We start from the raw sequence: 19,708 nt of genomic DNA on the forward strand, positions 1-19,708 counted from the left end.
TTGGCCACAAGATGGCCACCTTCATTTTTGTTTTCCCTCCTTGTACTTCTCGCTAAGCGGAAGTACAAGGGGGATGCGTACATTTTTTTTGGGCAGAAGATCTGAAGCCTCGCGCGTGAGCACTTCGGTTTTTCTGCGGGGGACAGGGATCGGGAACCATGGTACCTTTCATTGATCCCAGGGCTAGTGGCGGACACCACGGGGACACGATGGCGCACCCGCGGGAGCGCATGTAAGCAGCCGCCCGGAGGTGAGCTTCACATCTGGGCGGCTGAAATGGTTAAAACAGAAGGAAACTTGCAATAATTCAGTTATAGGTGAACATATTTCTGTTTGAAGAAGGCACATTTCACCAAGCATTGCTTATTAGTAGGAGGGCTTTTCGAGCATTCCTAGTGGTTTGGGTCACCCTGAGCTGCTTGGTTACTCTGTTGTACTGGTCCAAGCCCTATCCCATACAGCCATATCAATCCCTGCCATGTACTGATGAGGATCAATAGTCAGAAACAGGCTGTCTACATGAGAGGTTGATGACGTGGCTGTGTAATATTTAAAGCTATAGGCTTGCTATACACCAGCAGTTCTCGATGCTTGCCGCCAGGCGAAAAGAGATCATTTGCATATTCAGTAGTGGTGCATTGTGGGTAACCACAACTGCACACACTGGAACAGACTCTGTTTCCATAATAAACCACTTACTGCTGCTGTAAACTCTGTGCAGTTCCCACCTAATCTCATCTGTCTGACCCCAGAAGCCTGGATTGTTAGCAGCAAAACTGCCTAAACCCTCAGTGTGAAATTAACAATCTGGACTTTTTGAAAAGTACACTACAGTGATAATGAAGGTACAAATTCCTGACCCTTTGTGGATTTTGTACAAAGTTTGTTTTTTTAAAAACATTTTGGAAAAATAAAGCTTGTAGACACCTTGAAATTGATTGGAATATCCCAATAACATAAGGGTTTCCGGCAAGCGATTTCGGATGCAGATATGCAGGCCATTAAAATCAACAGCCTGCATCCGAATCACGCGCAGGGAAAAACAATGCTCCCTGCTGCAGTTTTCCGCACAAAGCATCTAAAACCTGCCCAACTTCTCGCCCTAATGTACTCTCCTAGCAACAGGGATACAGGGATGGGTACATTTGACACATGATGACTGCACTTCCCATGGTCCCTAGAAGCGACTGTCAGCTGATAATTCCTTGATGTTTTAGTTTAGTTTTGTTTATTAAGCTATTCAGGGTTTGCTGTGTTTCCAAAGCGGAGGGCACCTGTGTGAAATAGGAAGTAGTCGAATTCCGCAGACCTGACTAGTTCTCGTTGCACCCTTTCTCTGTGCACCCAACAGCCAAGACAAGACAAGACAAGACAAATAACATTTATATAGCGCTTTTCTCCTGGCGGACTCAAAGCGCCAGAGCAGCAGCCACTAGGGCGCGCTCTATAGGCAGTAGCAGTGTTAGGGAGACTTGCCCAAGGTCTCCTACTGAATAGGTGTTGGCTTACTAAACAGGCAGCGCCATGATTCGAACCCAGGTCTCCTGTGTCAGAGGCAGAGCCCTTAACCATCACACCATCCAGCCAGGCATCAAACTTCCACAATAAGCCCTTTCTACCTCTTTGCAAGCAGTCCCCAAATTAGTACCGTTTTTGTAAAACAGAAACAGAATACATGTTATCAACTTCTTTATCATATGCCAAAGACAACGATTGTGATTGGTCCTGCCGAGTGACTAATGCTGACTAATGCTTCTCCTCAATTCTCTCCAGTCCACAAGCTCCGCCCAGGAGACATCAAAGTGGTGGCAGCGCTGGGAGATTCCCTGACGGTATGTATCTGTGCAGCCTCTATCATTCAGATGCAGTATGTATGGGAAATATAAAGATATTACAGGAAATTCGACCTTTACGTCGAGTTTGAGGTGGTGAGGTCAGTGGTGTAACTATAAATCATGTGACCCGCCAGCAAAACTTTGATAAAGCCCCCCAATGTTCACAACCTTACCCTTGCCAACTTCTTGTGATCCTCACAGCCTGAGGGGCCATCTTGCAACGGCCATTAAACAAGGATGGACCTCTTTATTGGAGTAAGTGAGGTAATAATTGGGGCCCCCTTACAGCTGTGGGCCGCCTTGTTTTCGCAGGGGTGTATCTGGCCAAGTAATAATTTGTGTATTTTTTATAGACTTATTCTGAGAAACAACATCTTCTCTGTATAGAATCAATTTATTATTGATGCTAAACTAAGGCTACCATCTACCATTCACAAGATTAGGAGGGAATGTTGTCACAACGTGGCTCGCCTAAGGCACCAAAATGGCCAATGCTCACCTTGGAAGAAATCACAATATACCACATATACTGTGTTTGCAGGCGGCCTTTGGTGCCAGGGCGACGTCCATCTTGAATGTGGCCACGGAGTGGAGAGGTGTCTCTTGGAGGTGAGTGATGACATCATCATTGTGCTACCTCTGAAGTCAGTCTGGGGAGTTGCTGTATGAACTGCTGCAAACGTGAATTTTTAGAAGTTGGGGTTTGGCCCACAGCAACCAATCAGATGCTCTCTTCAGAGCTGGTATTCTTTGCATTATGTTTGCAGTACATGCATTATGGATTGATCTGGGTTTAAAGTAGACCTTGGGGACTTGTCCAGTAAGGGCCTGTTTCCACTAACGCGAATCTGCATGCATTTTCTGCATGCAGATTCACATGACAATACAAGTACAGTGACCAGATTTTTATTGGCTCAACCTGGGACGGGCGGGAGGGGGGAAGGGGCGAATAAGCGAGGTTATGGCCGCAGAAAAAAATGGGTGTGGTTATGACGTCACATGGGTGGGGCTAACTAATGTAACGGTGTAACAGTAAGGCTGCGGGCCAGAATTTCTTCCCAAAACAGTTAGGCAAAGTGATCCTAAGGGTAATTAGTCATCGTTTCCCAAACACATAAGAAAACAGAGTGTCTTTCCCAAACACATAAGAAAGCAGAGTGTCCACTATGATGTGGTGAAACAGGAGATTTGCATCATGGAAGTGTAGACGATAAATCTGCAGAAACTTTTTGATGCTATTTATTAGCATACCATTTAGTAATCATGAGCCCCCAAAATGCCAAATGCTCAAGCAATAACCCCAAAGTAGCAAATGCAGCTAACCATCAAGTAATTTGTGTAGAAACCGTTACCTCCGACACATGAAATGCAACAACCATTACCTCTGACACATGATATGCCACAACCATTACCTCCGACACATGACATGCAACAACCATTACCTCCGACACATTAAATGCAACAACCCTTACCTCCCACACATGACATGCAACAACCATTACCTCCGACACATGAAATGCAACAACCATTACCTCCAACACATGATATGCCACAACCATTACCTCCGACACATGACATGCAACAACCATTACCTCCGACACATTAAATGCAATAACCCTTACCTCCGACACATGACATGCAACAACCATTACCTCCGACACATGACATGTAACAACCATTACCTCCGACACATGACATCCAACAACCATTACCTCCAATACATGAAATGCAGCAAATGGGGAAATGAGGCAAACATTACCTCGCACATGTTAAAATTCAGTAAATATACACACACACTCTCTCTCTCCTAAAATTCAGCACACGTGAAATGCACATACATTACCCCACATATAGGACGTGCAGCAAATGTTACTTCAGACATTAATGCATTAAATGTTCCCGTCCGCCGAGAGGGTGACACTGGATGGAAGGAGGGTAACGTTGGGTGGGAAGGAGGGTAACACTAAGTGGGAAGGAAGGTGACACTGGGTGGGGAGGATGGTGACACTGACTGGGTTTGGGGAGGGTGACACTGATTGGGTGGGGAAGGGTGACAATAGGTGAGGAGGGTGACACTGACTGGGTGTAGAGGGTGACAGGCACTAGGTGGCCAGCAGCCAGAGGGTGACAGTGACGGGATGAAGGGAGGGTGACAGACACCAGGTGGGTAGGAGCCGGAGGGTGACAGTGACTGGGTGGGTGACACAGACACTAGGTGGATAGGAGCCAGAGGGTGACACTGACTGGGTGGGGGAGGATGACAGACACTAGGTGGGTAGTAGCCGGAGGGTGACACTGACTGGGTGGGTGATACAGACACTAGGTGGGTAGGAGCCAGAGGGTGACACTGACTGGGTGGGGGGGATGGGCGGTGACAGACATTAGGTGGGGAGGAGACACTGACAGGGCACTCTCACCATTCTCCCTCGTGGCAGCTGCATCTTGGTGGGTAGATCATCCCAGGGGCTGGCCTGATTCGGCCAGGCAGCCACGCAATAGGAGGGTGGGCGGGGTGGAACACTGGGGGCGGAGTGGAAACATAGCCTAAAAGTATCCCCCAAGTTACTTAAAAGGGAGCTTCGGCCTAAACAAACATACTGTCATTAAGTTACATTAGTTATATTAATTAAAATAGAGAACAGGCAAATGTTTGTGATTTAATGGGGGCAGCCATCTTTCTGGTTGAAAGGAGGTGATAGGGAGAATGAGACACAGTTTCAACTGTCCTGTATCCTGATCACCCCTCACAGCTGCATGCGCTAGGCTTCAAATCTCAAATTCAAAATGTAAAAAAAACAAATTTGCGCCAAAACAGCAGAAGGAGAACAACAACATCAGAAATCCCATCATGCTTTGCACAGCATCAGGGGAAAAATGCCCGGGCAGTTTTCCTCTGTGCAGCTAAAAATGAGGCTTGGGTAAGAAAAACAAAGTTCTGATGCTGTGAAACTGTTAAAGAAACACCAAGCCTTTTCAGTGCTGCTGAGTAGATTTTTAGTCTGGAGGTTCACTTTAAGTTTTTCAAATAATTATTTTCATTATTCTGTGTCATGAAGAAAAACTTTAAAACATGGGTGAGTTGAGACACTAATGTTGATATTGTACCTTGATTGAGTATCTACTGCCTGCTGTAATCCGCTTTATGGTCTCAGTAAAGATGTTTTAGGTCACTTTCACACAGGGCCATTTTTAGGCATAGGCAAACAAGCAGATGCCTGGGGTAACACCAAAAGGAGGGGGACCACATAGCTATTCTTAGTGCAGTTTTTTTTCTGGGACTATTATACACAACTGCTGGCTCCATTAAGAAAGTGATGAATCTTTAATACAATTCAGCTGTTGAAAAAAAAAAAGAAAGTGATGAATTGAACACCTAAACTGGTATTGCTGACTACTCTAAGAAAAGAGGTCTGAATAGCATAACAATGATATAGCAGGTACTATTAAAGTGCTAGTTAAGCAGTAATTGTTTTAGATTGTCTATATCTCTTCTGCATTTCTAGGAAAATATTAGGGCTTGTAACGACCCAGGCTGTACATAAGCAATATACGGTAACGCTTTTCTTATGTCAAGTACTGTAGATAAAGAATCCTGTTTCTGGCCGTTGTGAAAGGTTTGTATGTGGATATTTTTAAATGTACAGCCTTCCTTTACATAAGATTTTTTTTTGGGGGGGGGGGGGGGCTGGGGAGAGGTTACAAAACGCGCTTAACCTAGGGTACCAAAGTGCCCAGAAACGCTTCCTGCTTTAACATAAAAATATAGAAAACTTTAAGGAATTCACAAAGTTTCAAGCACACCTGTATAAGGCCCGGTTCACATTAGCCTTGTTTTACTGAACCGGACATACGGATCAGGCCAGCTGGATCCGGTGAAAACAGTCAGTTTTACAGCCAGTGTGTTGTAAAACGTCCATCTTCATTGGTTCCTATATGCTGCAAAATCTTCCGGTTCTGTTCCGTTGAGCGAAAGGGTCCGGAAAATTGAGTCCTGCAGCAATTTTTCGTCCGTTCAGGAGAACGGACCACGGATCCGTACGGCCAGTTCCGTTGGCAAACGCTAATGTGAACCCGGGCCTAATATGGTTTTCTTTTTATGTCTAGTTGTTGCACTATAAACTGTTTGAACGTTATATCATATATACTGTATATATTTTTTGTCTTTTTACAGCGGTGGAGGAGATGAGACCCTAAACACCGTCACAACCCTCCCAAGTGAGTTTGATGGAAATTACAAATTGGAACGAAACGCTCTAAAAGATTAGCCACAGCATGATAACCTTTATTAAAATATTCATTACAATTTATTGAAATCCTAAACAAAATACCTGAAGGTTTGGTTTCACTTTTGCAGAAGGCACTGAAAGGCACTGAAAGGGTTAAGCCTCTGTGTTTTCTGTATGCCAGAAAATTGTAAAAAAAGAAATTAGGCAGGCAAAGATTGAAGCTGAAAAACAAATCGCTTAGGGCTCGTTCCCACTGTTGCGACGCGATTTCGGCCGCATTCCGACGCTTGTAAAAACGCATGCGGATGCGTTTCCGCATGCGTTTTTACCCGCGATTTCGCATGCGATTTCGCATGGCAGGGTGCCATGCGAAATTAACCATGACACTGCCAGGGCAAAATAAAATTGAAAAAGGTGCGAAATCGCACGCGAAATCGCGGGTAAAAACGCATGTAACAAACGCATGCGTTTTTACTATTAAATACATTAGCGGCGATTCGCACGGATTCCCGACGCAGGCGAAATCGTTGGCTCTTTTGTGCGTTTTTTTACCGCTGAAAAAAATGCACCTCAACAACGCTACAGTGGAAACAGGCCCATCCACTTGCATTACATGTGCGGATCTGCATGCGTTGGACGCATGCAGATTCGCGATAGTGGGAACGAGCCCTAAGGATATCAAATCTAACCCAAAAAAGTTTTACAAGTACATTAACTCTAAAAAAAGAAAGGTTGACTGTATAGGACTCCTAAAGGATGAGGATGGGAACTCAATGGTGGATGACCAAGGTAAGGCAGAGTTATTAAATGCTTTCTTTGCTTCTGTCTTCACAAAAGAAACAGCACTGTTGCAAACTACAGAGGCAGAAGAGTCTCAATCTTCTAACTGTAATATTAAATACTTAACGTAGGAAGAAGTGAAGGCAAGACTAAATAAATTAAAAATAGACAAGGCACCTGGTCCGTATAGCATGCATCCTCGGGTCCTAAGGGAATTAAGTTCAGTTATAGATAAACCCCTTTATCTTATCTTTTGTGACTCTCTTGCAACTGGCAGAGTCCCAGTGGATTGGCGTACAGCCCACGTTTTCCCATTATTTAAGAAGGGCAAAAAATCTGATCCAGGAAATTATAGACCTGTAAGTTTGTAAGTTTAACATCAGTTGTATGCAAACTATTTGAGGGGTTACTAAGAGATACTATACATGACTTCATAGTAGAAAATAATCTTATTTCTCAGCATCAACATGGGTTTACTAAAGACAGGTCCTTTTTGACTAACATGCTCAGCTTTTATGAGGTAGTGAATGCTAATATGGATATTGGGAATGCTGTAGATGTGATATACTTGGACTTTGCAAAGGCCTTCGACACTGTTCCCCACAAAAGTCTGGTGCAAAAGTTGAGGATGCAAGGACTGGGGAAGAGTCTGTGTTCATGGATAGGGAACTGGCTAATGGACAGAAAACAAAGAGTTGTGGTCAATGGATCGTACTCAAAATGGGAGACTGTTAGCAGTGGGGTCCCACAGGGGTCTGTTCTGGGTCCAGTGCTCTTCAATTTATTTATTAATGACCTAGTAGATGCAGTAGTGAGCAATGTTGCTATTTTTGCAGATGATACAAAATTGTGCAGAATCATCAACTCTCAGGAAGATAGTGTCATATTGCAACAGGATCTGGATAGGATGGCTATATGGGCACATACATGGCAGATGAAATTCAATGTTGACAAATGTAAGGTCATGCATTTTGGACGTACTAATGGTCTAGCACCATACAAAATAAATGGGATACAGTTGGGGACATCAAACTTGGAGAAGGACTTAGGAGTACTCATTGACAACAAGTTAAATAATCGTACTCAATGCCAAGCAGCTGCAGCTAAAGCTAACAAAATCTTGGGATGCATTAAAAGGGAAATAAAAACTCGAGATGCTAGCATAATATTGCCCCTGTTTAACTCTCTAGTAAGGCCACATCTGGAATATGCAATTCAGTTCTGGGCACCACATTACAAAAAAGATATTGCAGTTTTAGAGCAGGTGCAGAGACGAGCAACAAAATTGATGCGTGGGATGGAAGGTCTCACTTATCGAGAAAGGTTAGATAAACTGGGTTTATTTAGTCTAGAGAAAAGACGCCTTAGAGGGGATCTAATTAACATGTATAAATACATCAGAGGGCAATATAATACCTTGGCGGATGAGCTTTTTGTCCCTAGGCCTTCTCAAAGGACTAGAGGACATGATCTGCGCATGGAGGAAAAACGTTTTAACCATTTATTTAGGGAAGGGTTCTTTACAGTAAGAGTGATTAAGATGTGGAATGCATTGCCACAGGAAGTCGTTATGGCAAACTCTATACCTGCATTTAAAGGGGGCTTAGATGCTTTCCTTGCGTTGAAAGACATCCATCGCTATAATTACTAGGTTATGCCTAATGATGTTGATCCAGAGATTTTATCTGATTGCCATCTGGAGTCGGGAAGGAATTTTTCCCTTTAGGGGCTAATTGGACCATGCCTTGTAAGGGTTTTTTCGCCTTCCTCTGGATCAACAGGGATATGTGAGGAAGCAGGCTGGTGTTGTACTTTATACTGGTTGAACTCGATGGACGTATGTCTTTTTTCAACCAAAATGACTATGTAACTATGTAAGAGCCGCCTGGGCAGAGCTCTCCTGCAGTGTATTCAGAGTTGCTGAACTTATTAGAAACCTTCGGCCATGTGCAATTGCCCTATTTTCCTACGTTTTCCCCTAGGTGATCTTTTCACATTTATCAATAGAATGCCTTTTATGGTGGCAACGCCAACACACCATACCATTTTTAAATAACTGTTCAATTTAGGAATTGCAATCAATTTTTGTGACTGATTGTAACATTTCAAAAATTATGACCAATGTACCACACACAAATGTTTAATTTTTCCCCAATTATGATAAAAATGATTGGAAACTCGGAGAAAATTATTAGGGTGTGTATACTAATAAACTGACAATCTAACACACACCATACAATCTTGAGAAAAATTGAAGTAAAATTTCCAGCATTCTGGATCGCTAAAAATTGGAAAAAAGGGATATCCGATTAGATTTTTCAGTGGAATGAAAAAGAAGCTTTAGATTTTTTCGGGAGATCTGATCATATTTATCGAATTGCCGTAAAATCGGATCATTTTATCGTTTCGTCTGTGGCCACCTTTAAAGTGATCCCGAGCCGAAGGTAGGGATCAAAATCGCATACATACCTTAAAGAGAACCCAAGGCGGGTATTTTAAATCTTAAGAGGCGGGGACAGAGGCGGGGGAGCGCTGATAGACTGACAGCCTGCAGGTAAATACAAGGCTAGCAACAAGGAGATTGTTGCTAGCCTGGCAGTTTTTACAGGGGGGCACAGCAGACCCTGGGGGGGGGGGGGACTAGAGGCAGCCATAGTGAGGCCCAGAGGTATGTCATTATGCACAGGACATGCCTCTGTGGTCTCTTAAGATTTAAAATACCCGCCTTGGAATTTCTGTAAGAGAGGGAAGCCTCAGGATCCTCCTGAGGCTTCCCTCGCCGGTCTACAGCCCCCTGTTGTTGAACGAGGCCCCCCTCCACGTCGGAGCCGCGCAGCTCTTCTTCCTGCTGTGCGGTCGCCGGTAGCCTCGCGAGCCTGCTCGTGTAATACCATGGAGCCGACTTACTGCGCATGTGCGGTCGGGCTAGATCGGCTATTGTGCGACCACGCTGGAGCAGGAGGCCCCATTAGGATTAGCAACGGGGACAACACAGCAGGGAGGGAAGCCTCAATAGGATCCTGAGACTTTCCTCTCTTTAGGTAACTATCCGATGTTGTGTACCTGAGCTTTGGCTTGGATACTCTTTAAGCCATCAGCAAGCAAGAAAATACTCAGTATAATTTTGACAGTACTTTTTCACCAACTTTTTAGTACTTTTCTTATTGCAAGTGCTGAAAATTATTATTTTGAACAGAAGATGAAAAATTATCTCTTAGGAAAAACTTAGGAGAAAAAGTGAATTAAATAAGGGCCGTGGGCCCATGTGCAATTAAATCGGTCTAACACCCAGCATTTCAACTTTGCTTTAAAAGATTGCTTACAGCTTAGAAACTATTATGCCAGATTTTTTTTAAGCAGAAATTCACTGAATGAGTTAAACATGACATTTAAATAGTGTTGCATTTAGCTAGAAATCCCAGTCGGTGCTGAGGTTTAGATACAAATGTATGATGTTTGGAATGTAACTAAACAAAAGCCTCTCTGAGAGAGCGCAGAGGGCTTCCCGGACAGGCTTTTCAGAGGTTTATTTGCATTCCAAACATGATACATTATCATTGTATCTAAACTTCGGCACGGATGCGGATTTCTAGCTAAATGCAACACTAAAAGGTCATGTTTAACCCATTCAGTGAATTTCTGCTTAAAAAAAAATCTGGCATAATAGTTTCTAAACTGTAAGCAATCTTTTAAAGCAAAGTTGAAATGCTGGGTGTTAGACCGCTTTGGGCTTGATTCACAAAGCGGTGCTAACCTACTTAGCATGTCTAAAGTCTTTAGACGTGCTAACCAGGGTGCTAAGTAGGTTAGCACCGGATTTCTCAATCAGATTGCACGCTAACTTTGCGCGCGTAAAGTTTTGCGCGCGCAAAGTCCTATGCGCGCTAAGTCCCATAGGCTTTAATGGGCACTTCGCGCGGAGCGCCCTGCGCTCTGTGCAGTGCGCACGTAAAGTTTAGACGTGCTAAGGGGGTTTTCACAGGCGTGCTAACAGTTAGCACCGCTTTGTGAATCAAGCCCTTTAACTTTTTCTCCTGAGTTTTTTTCCTAAGTGATATCTTCAAACTTATACAAATACTTAAAATAGTTTTGATAGTACTTTTTATCCTAATTTTTGGTACTTTTCCAATTGCAAAGTGCTGAAAAGTTTTTCTAAATCAAAGATGAAAATGTATCTCCTAAGAGAAAACTCAGGAGATAAATTTAATTGCATATGGGTCCAATTGTCTAAAGTGGTATTACGATACATGGTTAGGGAGAACCCCAGCCTAATGCATTTTGTAATATCGTTTTATTAGAAGCCATCATTGTGAACTCTGCCTTAAGGCCCATACACACGTCCAACTTAATTCACAACCAAACGCAGAACATGACCAAATGCAAAACAAGTTGTTTACATGACAGGTACGTGTACACACACGCCAACCAACTAAACAACCAACTGATTTAAATACTATGAGTAATTACTAAACCACAAACTGCACAACATGTTCGCATTCAAAAACAACAAAGTTGATCAAAAGACTTGTACACACATTCCAACCTGCATGATAGTTGGGCAAATTGATTCACCAGTTGGATCTGGCAAACAAGCTGTTATCAGTTGGTCGTCTGGTTGTTTTTTGCCATACACACGCCTATCTTCCAACATACCACGTTTGAAAGATAGTTGGGCAGATTGTTGGGACGGGTGTATGAGCCTTTGCTCTGCAATGTTTATTATACACTGATGTATCGGTTTTTGACCTCTTCCAATTTGCATGCAAATTTTATGCAGCTTGGAACTGAGCCAATCAGAATGAAATTTGCAAGCTGTTAGCATCACCCTGACATCTCTACTCTTTCATTTTTTTTAGATATATTGAAGAAGTTCAGCCCTAACTTAAAAGGATTCTCTACCGGGACTGGAACAGCCAATCAGATGTTTAATGTGGCTGTCAGCGGGGCGAAGGCGGAGTGAGTGATAACTTTACACAAGCGCCACACTCTGCTCCACAGATCACTATCAATAGCAGAGAAACTTTGCTGCTGTTTCCAGGGGTGTTGCTAGCCCCAGATATCAGTGGCACGTGTCCTCGGATCTATTCCGGGGTGCCCCGGATGTTCCCCAGGCAGAGTCAGCTGTGGTACCTCAATAGCAGGCATGCTGGGAGCTGTGGTGCATCAATCAGTAGTATGCTGGGTGCTGTGGTGCCATGCTGGGCAGTATGATGCCTTTATGGGGGCATGCAGGGAGCTGTGGTTCTTTTATGGGGGCATGCTGGGAGTTGTGGCTCCTGAATGGTAGGCCCATGGTAGCATGGGAGGGGGTCCACTAGAAGAGCAGGAGGGAGCATTTTGCTAGGCAGGCATACTTAGACCGCTGTTAACATCATGTAAATTTGGCTCCACCCATGACCACACCCACAACCTGGTGCGTGGCCACACCCACTTTCCAGCTGGAGTGCCCAAAAGTGATCCTAGCAACTCCCCTGTTTGTTTCCCTCCTGCTGATTTGCTGAGGACTTTCCTCTTAGCTCTGCGGCGACATTTATAGTGACTGTATGCCTGTGGATGGAACCTAAGGCGAAAATAAACTGATGAGAAAAACAATTGTTTTTATCCTCCTACTCCTAAAAAATGACTTTTTAGATATTCCATGTTTTTATTTTATATTTAAACATTTACAAAATAGATTGAGGCGAGGTTCACAGAAGGATGTTTAGTTGTAAAAAAGTGGTAGCGCAGATTAATGCTGCGTTACCATCGCATACAGTATTTACAGTAAAGCATACAGGCAATAAAAAGTATGCTTTCCTGTACCTGGTAACGTGTGTGTTTAGAGGTAGCACAGTGCAGCACTGTGTTACCATAACGCTACACATTACAATGCAACACTAACGTTGCACTGTGAACATCGCATAGACCAGTGATGGCTAACCTTGGCACTCCAGCTGTGACAAAACTACAAATCCCATCATGTCTCTGCCTTCCCGAGTTAAGCTTAGAGCTGTCAGAGTATTGCAATGCCTCATGGGACTTGTAGTTCCACCACAGCTGGAGTGCCAAGGTTAGCCATCACTGGCATAGATTTTTAATTGCAGTGTGGTAAGCTGCGTTATAAGACTTTATAACAGAGCACCGCAACGTCCTACTGTGAACCTAGCCTGAATGTTTTGTTGTCTCTGCTCAGTGGCAGTCTATTAAGAGTCCCAGAGTTAAAATACATGAACTATTGACCTTTTTCTATCTCCCCCTGCTCTCAGAAGTCGAATTTTGCCAGGAAAACATTTCTAGCTGTAATTTGCTGATCAGTGATGCTTACTATATTCCTGACAAGGTACCAACAAGACAGAAGCTGTCACTTCCATGCTTAAAAATTAAAGTGAACCAAGCACCATTTTTAGCTCCCTGGGCACCTCCATAGCACATTCAATATGCATGACAACAATGTGGCTCACTCTTTCTATTTTAACTGTTTTTAACACAGTTTTATCATCATCTGGGCGCCTCTTATCCCCCTTTGTGTGGTTATTAACATTTTTTGCACTGTACATACACATGTTTCATTTCATCCTGTCACATGTCGCCTTGGGTACATTTTAACCAATTCAGGACCATAGGCTTACACCACCTTAGTGACCAGGCTATTTTTTACTATTCAACCCACTGCAGCTTTAAGGGCTCGCTGCAGGGCCGTACAACTCAGCACACAAGGGTTTCCCCGCCCGACCCCCCTCCCCATTGCAGTGTCTGGGGACAGGCACAAGTTGAGACACCAGAATATTTGCAGGCATCCTGCAGCTCACAGCACCGCCCCCTTTCTTTCCCTGCTACAGTTGACTTTGGATGTAGCAGCAGCGTGTGTACAGAGCATGGAGCAGCCCTGGGGAACTTAATAGAGACAGGTATGAGCACAGCCCTGTGCTCCTGCTAGGTGAATGCTTCACTTTCCCCTTCATTATGTAACGATCGGTGTCAGCACGCAGAGAGAATCTGATTTATTGGTGATCTGCAGTATCACCAAGAATGCAGATATATACCTGATTATGGATGATCTGCAGAATCACTAATAATACAGATATAGTACTAACCTCTGGACACCTGTATGTAATCGTGAGTGTTTGGTGTAACAGTATAACTTTGAGTAACGCACCTGCTGAGCAGGTGATCTTAGGCAGTACGGGCAATACTGCTATTAGAAAGTACAGAAACCTCCCAGCAGCCTGAGACTCTCCAAGGGGTGGAGTCAGGCTGAAGGTAGGAAAGATCAGAGAGTGAGTGACACCTGAAGGTGGATGTCACTGACTGATCTTGGAGACTATCTCTTAATGGAGGGAGATAGCTCTCGAGGTCGGGCAAGCCAGGTCGGCAACACACGGACAGATAAAGTATAAAGACAGAAGGCTGATTCGGTATCCAAGACAGGCAGGGTTTGGCAACAGAATATCAGATATGCGTGGTACCGAATCAGAGAGCAGAGGAATAGTCAGGAAAGCAACAGGTCATAACAGATATCAAACAATGCCTAGTCTTGGGTGTGAGGTCCGTGGTCTCTACACCCTGGAACTAGTCTGATGTATAACAGAATGATAACACAAGTTCCCTAGTCTTGGGTGTGAGCTCCATGGTCTCTCTCTACACCCTGGAACTAGTGTAATGAATAACAGAATAATAACACAAGTAATCTGGCACAGTGTGAATTCCCAGGTCCTCCTGGTTCAAACACACTGTTGGATCTGACTAAGGTCTGAGTGCTTCCACGTAGTGTTCGCAACGGCAGACAACTTGAGAGTGGCCAGCAGTAAGCATATATAGTGCATTGCTCTCTGGCGCCACCCTGAAGTGATCAACCATTGGCTACCAGCTCTGAGGTCAGCTGACCGGCCTGGTCAGCTGATCCCTCCTTGGCCATCATAAAAGTTCTGCCTTTCAGCGCGCGCGTATTCCTAAACCTGTGTGAACTAACAGGCTCAGCCTCACTAGCTGCACGCTGCTGCGTGCAAACCGCCGCGCTGGACGCGTAACCAGCCGCCTTACTGTCGTTACATGCGGCGGCTTTTCCGCGTTCTGCCATGTCACTAGATGCACGCTTCCGCGTGCCGACCGCCGCGTTGGACGCGGAATCAGCCGCCTTGCTGTCAGTACACGCGGCGGCTTTTCCGCGTTTTCTCACACATTACCAATGCCAGCTGTCTTCATTATTTTCTGCATCCAAACTGCTCCTTATCAATCTTGTTGTCGATCGAGAGCAGATCAGACATGTCGGAAATAATTGTTAAATCCTGTCAGTCAGACGGTAAATTGCATTATGTGTGCCCAGCATGATCTCCTACCATATTATTATACTGTATTATGCGTGGCTGACGAAGACATTTCAGGAATCTCCCCCCCCCTTGAAAGTCCTGGGTTTGCCCGAGCCGTGTCGCACGGCTGTCCCCAGCACAGCGTTGCCGTAGATAGCAGCGCTGTACAATGTAAATAGACGGCGGTCTCCTAGCGGCGATCGCCGCTGGAAGACTGATATTCAAGCGGAGATGCCCGCTCATCGGCGTGCGCGATCTCCTGCAAAACACGCCCACAGGACTTCACACCAATTGCTGTTGAGCTGTCCTGGCGCTGCCGCCGCACTCGCACACCAATTGGCGTGGAGCGGTCGGCAAATGGTTAAGTATACCACTTTTAGATAATAGTCCCATGGTGCAAAGCATAATCTGACTGCTTACTTCAAATCTTTCCATAGACAAGACAATTTTTCTGTTGGATTGTGCAGTTCATTTGATATCCAGTGTAAAATCAGAAGAATCGTAATCAGTCTGCTCAGAAACGTTCTCTACATCAAGTCGATTGACCGGAAAGTCGATTTGAATTCAGATTGATCCAGGGATGCCTGCTTTCAGTGTGTACAGTGATCCCCAAATAGACCCGTATAGATTGGGGCCTGGTTTCTAGGATTGGTCAATGAAATGCTAATTACTCCTAACTCATGCAAATTTATGTGGCTTGAAAATGCACCAATCAAACGTTGCAGCTGCTGTATAGGACTAGCCTGTTTGCAAGCAAATTTGCATACAATTTGCATCAACTTGGAATTATTAGCTTCCAATTTGCCATTCTTAAGCCTGGTACACACATCTAATTTTGATTGGCCATTGTTACCACCTCCATGTAGTTTCAGGTTACCAGCACAATCTGTTCATGGTATTCAAAATCTGTTGGCCCTGATGCTACATGGAGGTAGTAAAATTGGCCAATTATTGGTCAATCAAAGTTGAAGGTGTGTACTAGGCTTTACTGTGCTTTGCCGAGTAGCACATACTGTGGGGTTGCCATATAGCATAGGTGTCAAACACAAGCCCCGTAAGCATGGGCCTGCAGTGGGGATCCAAACCTCTCCACCCCCATGTGGCTGGTAAAACACACACACACCTTTTCCCCAACACCATCTACCCACATAGCAGAGTAGCGCTGCAGAGCAATGAAATATTTACCTGCTCCAGCGATACAGTGTCTCTTCTGTTCTTCCTGGAAGTCTCATGCTCTAAGCTGCATTCTTCCTTCTCTTGATCACGTGACATGCTTTAGGAGCCAGAGGTTTGCAGCATAAAGCATGCGGCTGTCAAGCAGATCAGAGGAGTCCAGAAGCAGCACTGGAGCAGGTAGATTCTAAACTGCTCCACTCGGCTACTCTGCAGAAGGGGGAGAAGCGGGCCCCCCACTGTCGCTATAGTTACGCCACTTAGTTTAAGGCTGTTCAATAAATGTTAAATCCTTGGACCACGACTCTTAGACTATGTTTTAGATTTTGACCTCGTATGTGATTGAGTTTGACACCCCTGCTGTACAGTATATCTGTATATTAAGATTTAGCTGGGCTGATCTGTATTAGAGTGCTGTTGTTTTATCATGCAGGGATATTCCATCACAGGCTCAGAATCTGGTACAGAAGATGAAGGAGAGCACGGTGAGGACAAAGAACAGCCACAGGGGGACTACACGTCCCAGCATGCTCTACCCAAACTGCCAAAACCTTCTGCCAAATGACTCCAACACGTCTCTCTCACTCTCTTACAGCTCATTAATTTCAATGAAGACTGGAAATTAGTGACTCTTTTCATTGGTGGCAATGATCTCTGCTCATATTGCCAAAACAAGGTGAGTAGATACAATGTGAGAGATTATTGTGCAACAATATCCTTTGGGTGCTTAAAGAGGAACTCCAGTGAAAATAATGTAATAAATAAAGTGCTTTATTTTTACAATAATTATGTATAAATGATTTAGTCAGTGTTTGCCCATTGTAAAATCTTTCCTCTCCCGGATTTACATTCTGACATTTATTACATGGTGACATTTTACTGTTGGCAGGTGATGTAGCTGCTGCATGCTTTTTTGGCAGTTGGAAACAGCTGTAAACAGCTATTTCCCACAATGCAACAAGGTTCACAGACAGGAAACTGCCAAGAGTACGTACTCAGAATTTCTTTGTGGGATGGGGTTTCACCACAATATCAGCCATACAGCGCCCCCTGATGGTCTGTTTGTGAAAAGGAATAGATTTCTCATGTAAAAGGGGTATCAACTACTGATTGGGATAAAGTTCAATTCTTGTCGGAGTTTCTCTTTAAAGAACCAATATACCATATGTAGTGAGCAGCAGAACATAGGAGTGAACTACAGGATCAGAATCCAACCTGTAGAATGCCACAATCCATCATTCCACATAGGGCGACGTCATGTAAACAAACTCATGGCCGCCATCTTGTGGCCAAAAAGTAATACTACAACTGAAAATAAAAATAAATTAAAATGAACACACATTTACATTATAAATCTATTGTTTACCTCCCACCCTCCTAAAACTACCCAAATAAAATGTTTACTATAAAAAAAAAAAAAAACATGTAAATATTTACCTAAGGGTCTAAACTTTTTAAATATCAATGTAAAGATGAAATATTTCTATATTTTTTTTATTTTAAACTTGTTAATAGTGATAGATGCAAAATGGAAAAAATGCACCTTTATTTCCAAATAAAATATTGTCGCCATACATTGTGATAGGGACATAATTTTAACGGTGTAATAACCGGGACATATGGGCAAATACAATACATGAGTTTTAATTATGGAGGCATGTATTATTTTAAAACTATAATGGCTGAAAACTGAGAAATAATGCATTTTTCCATTTTTTTCTTATTCTTCCTGTTAAAATGCGTTTACAGTAAAGTGTCTCTTAGCAAAATGTACCCCCCAAAGAAAGCCTAATTGGTGGCGGAAAAAACAAGACATAGATCAGTTCATTGTGATAAGTAGTGATAAAGTTATAGGCTAATGAATGGGAGGTGAACATTTCTCACGTGAAAACCACGGAACCTGAATGGGTTAAACAAAAAAAGACAATTTAAAAACCATTTTTCTTTGCATATCTGCTGGATTTTATGTATGGTTGCACTAACTCACTGGCTCCAGCCTGCTGATCACCTGACACCTAACGGATAAACAGTAACCAGCACAACTGCCATCTTCGTGTTTACCTGCATCAGTGTTTTACTACAGCTAATATCTGGAAATATGCCCGAAGGAAGGGGACTAGATCCCTGAAAGCTTACATCATTTAACTCTATCAGTTAGCCATTAAAAGGTATTATTTTTTACAAAACGTTTTTTCTACCGATATCTTTGCATATTTAAAATCGATTGTCTCAAAAACTACAAGGTCTTTTTGAAAATGTTTTTGACTTGTATCCAATATTCTCCTTAACATATGTAGCAATTTTGGTTGCAATAGCTTGTATGGGGGCTTTGCTATTAACCGCCAAAGTCAGCAAAAAATTGTTCGAAAATTACACGAAATTATGAAATATTACTATTACATACGAAATTTCGAACCCCATCACTAGTCCACTCATCAGATCCTGTGGGACGCCGCCCTATGTGGAATGACACTGTCTGATGGGTGTTACTTACCTGAACAGGTTCATTATGAATATGCCAATTAGCAGTTTGTGCAGTTTTCCATCAGGTCCTCACCTGGGTTATAAAAAGGAGTGGGATTTGAACAGTTTATGCATTGTGTCTGTGGCAGTTTGAGAAAGGACTGTGAGTCCGAAATGCGGTGCATCACATTAGAACCGGCACTTGCTTTTATGCTGTTACTCTTTAACATTTTTCAATAAACTCTTTATGAAAATGTGTGGATCCTCGTGGACTACTGCTGAAGATTACCTGGGACTCCAGGGTTTTGTTCCTTTGTACGTGAAATCACCATTGGTGCTGAAGTACTTTGCATATACTAATGAAAGATCTAATAACATATTTACCGAAATCTGAGGGGTGCACTCACTTTTGTGAGATACTGTAACTTGAAATTCCTGTGAAAATTACAGAGGATCCCATATCCTAAACTGCTTTGGTTGGAAAACTCCAGTGGAGCTACATGAATGGGACTGATTACCTTCTACTTAGGCAGAGGGGGTCTCAGAGGCACCAGGGACTATCAGGGCTGCATAGGCCACAAAGGCCTGGGTACTTAAGCGGCTGCAGTCCAAAGGGGCACCTGAACATGAAAAAGGGGTTGCTACATGTGAAAGAGGAGGCTGAAAATGGGGAGCAGCACATGAAAAAGGGAAACAGATGCCCAAGGGAGCTGTTCATGAAAAAGAGGGACTACAGTACATGGATGATACACATGGATGAGGGGCTGCACATGGAATGGGAGGGGCTGCTGTACATGGATGTTACACATGGAAGAGGGGGCTGCACATGGAATGGGAGGAGCTGCTGTACATGGATGTTACACATGGAAGAGGGGTCTGCACATTGAATGGGAGGGGGCTGCTGTACATGGATGATACATATGAAAGAGGGGGCTGCACATGGAAT

The 19,708-nt window shown here is 43.6% G+C and overlaps 1 protein-coding gene across 2 annotated transcripts in view; it reads left to right on the forward strand.

Moving 5' to 3' along the window:
- The window catches only part of LOC137504389 (phospholipase B1, membrane-associated-like), a 160,667-nt gene that overhangs the window by 118,395 nt on the left and 22,564 nt on the right, over positions 1-19,708 (forward strand). For both annotated transcript variants that reach the window (XM_068232750.1, XM_068232751.1), the window contains 6 exons: positions 1,774-1,832; positions 2,377-2,444; positions 6,007-6,050; positions 11,698-11,797; positions 16,733-16,784; positions 16,895-16,975. In XM_068232750.1, coding sequence (XP_068088851.1) covers positions 1,774-1,832; positions 2,377-2,444; positions 6,007-6,050; positions 11,698-11,797; positions 16,733-16,784; positions 16,895-16,975 — 404 coding nt within the window. The remainder of the gene's footprint in view (positions 1-1,773; positions 1,833-2,376; positions 2,445-6,006; positions 6,051-11,697; positions 11,798-16,732; positions 16,785-16,894; positions 16,976-19,708) is intronic.

Source organism: Hyperolius riggenbachi, chromosome 4 (assembly GCF_040937935.1).
Source record: "Hyperolius riggenbachi isolate aHypRig1 chromosome 4, aHypRig1.pri, whole genome shotgun sequence".
NCBI classification, from domain to species: domain Eukaryota; kingdom Metazoa; phylum Chordata; class Amphibia; order Anura; family Hyperoliidae; genus Hyperolius; species Hyperolius riggenbachi.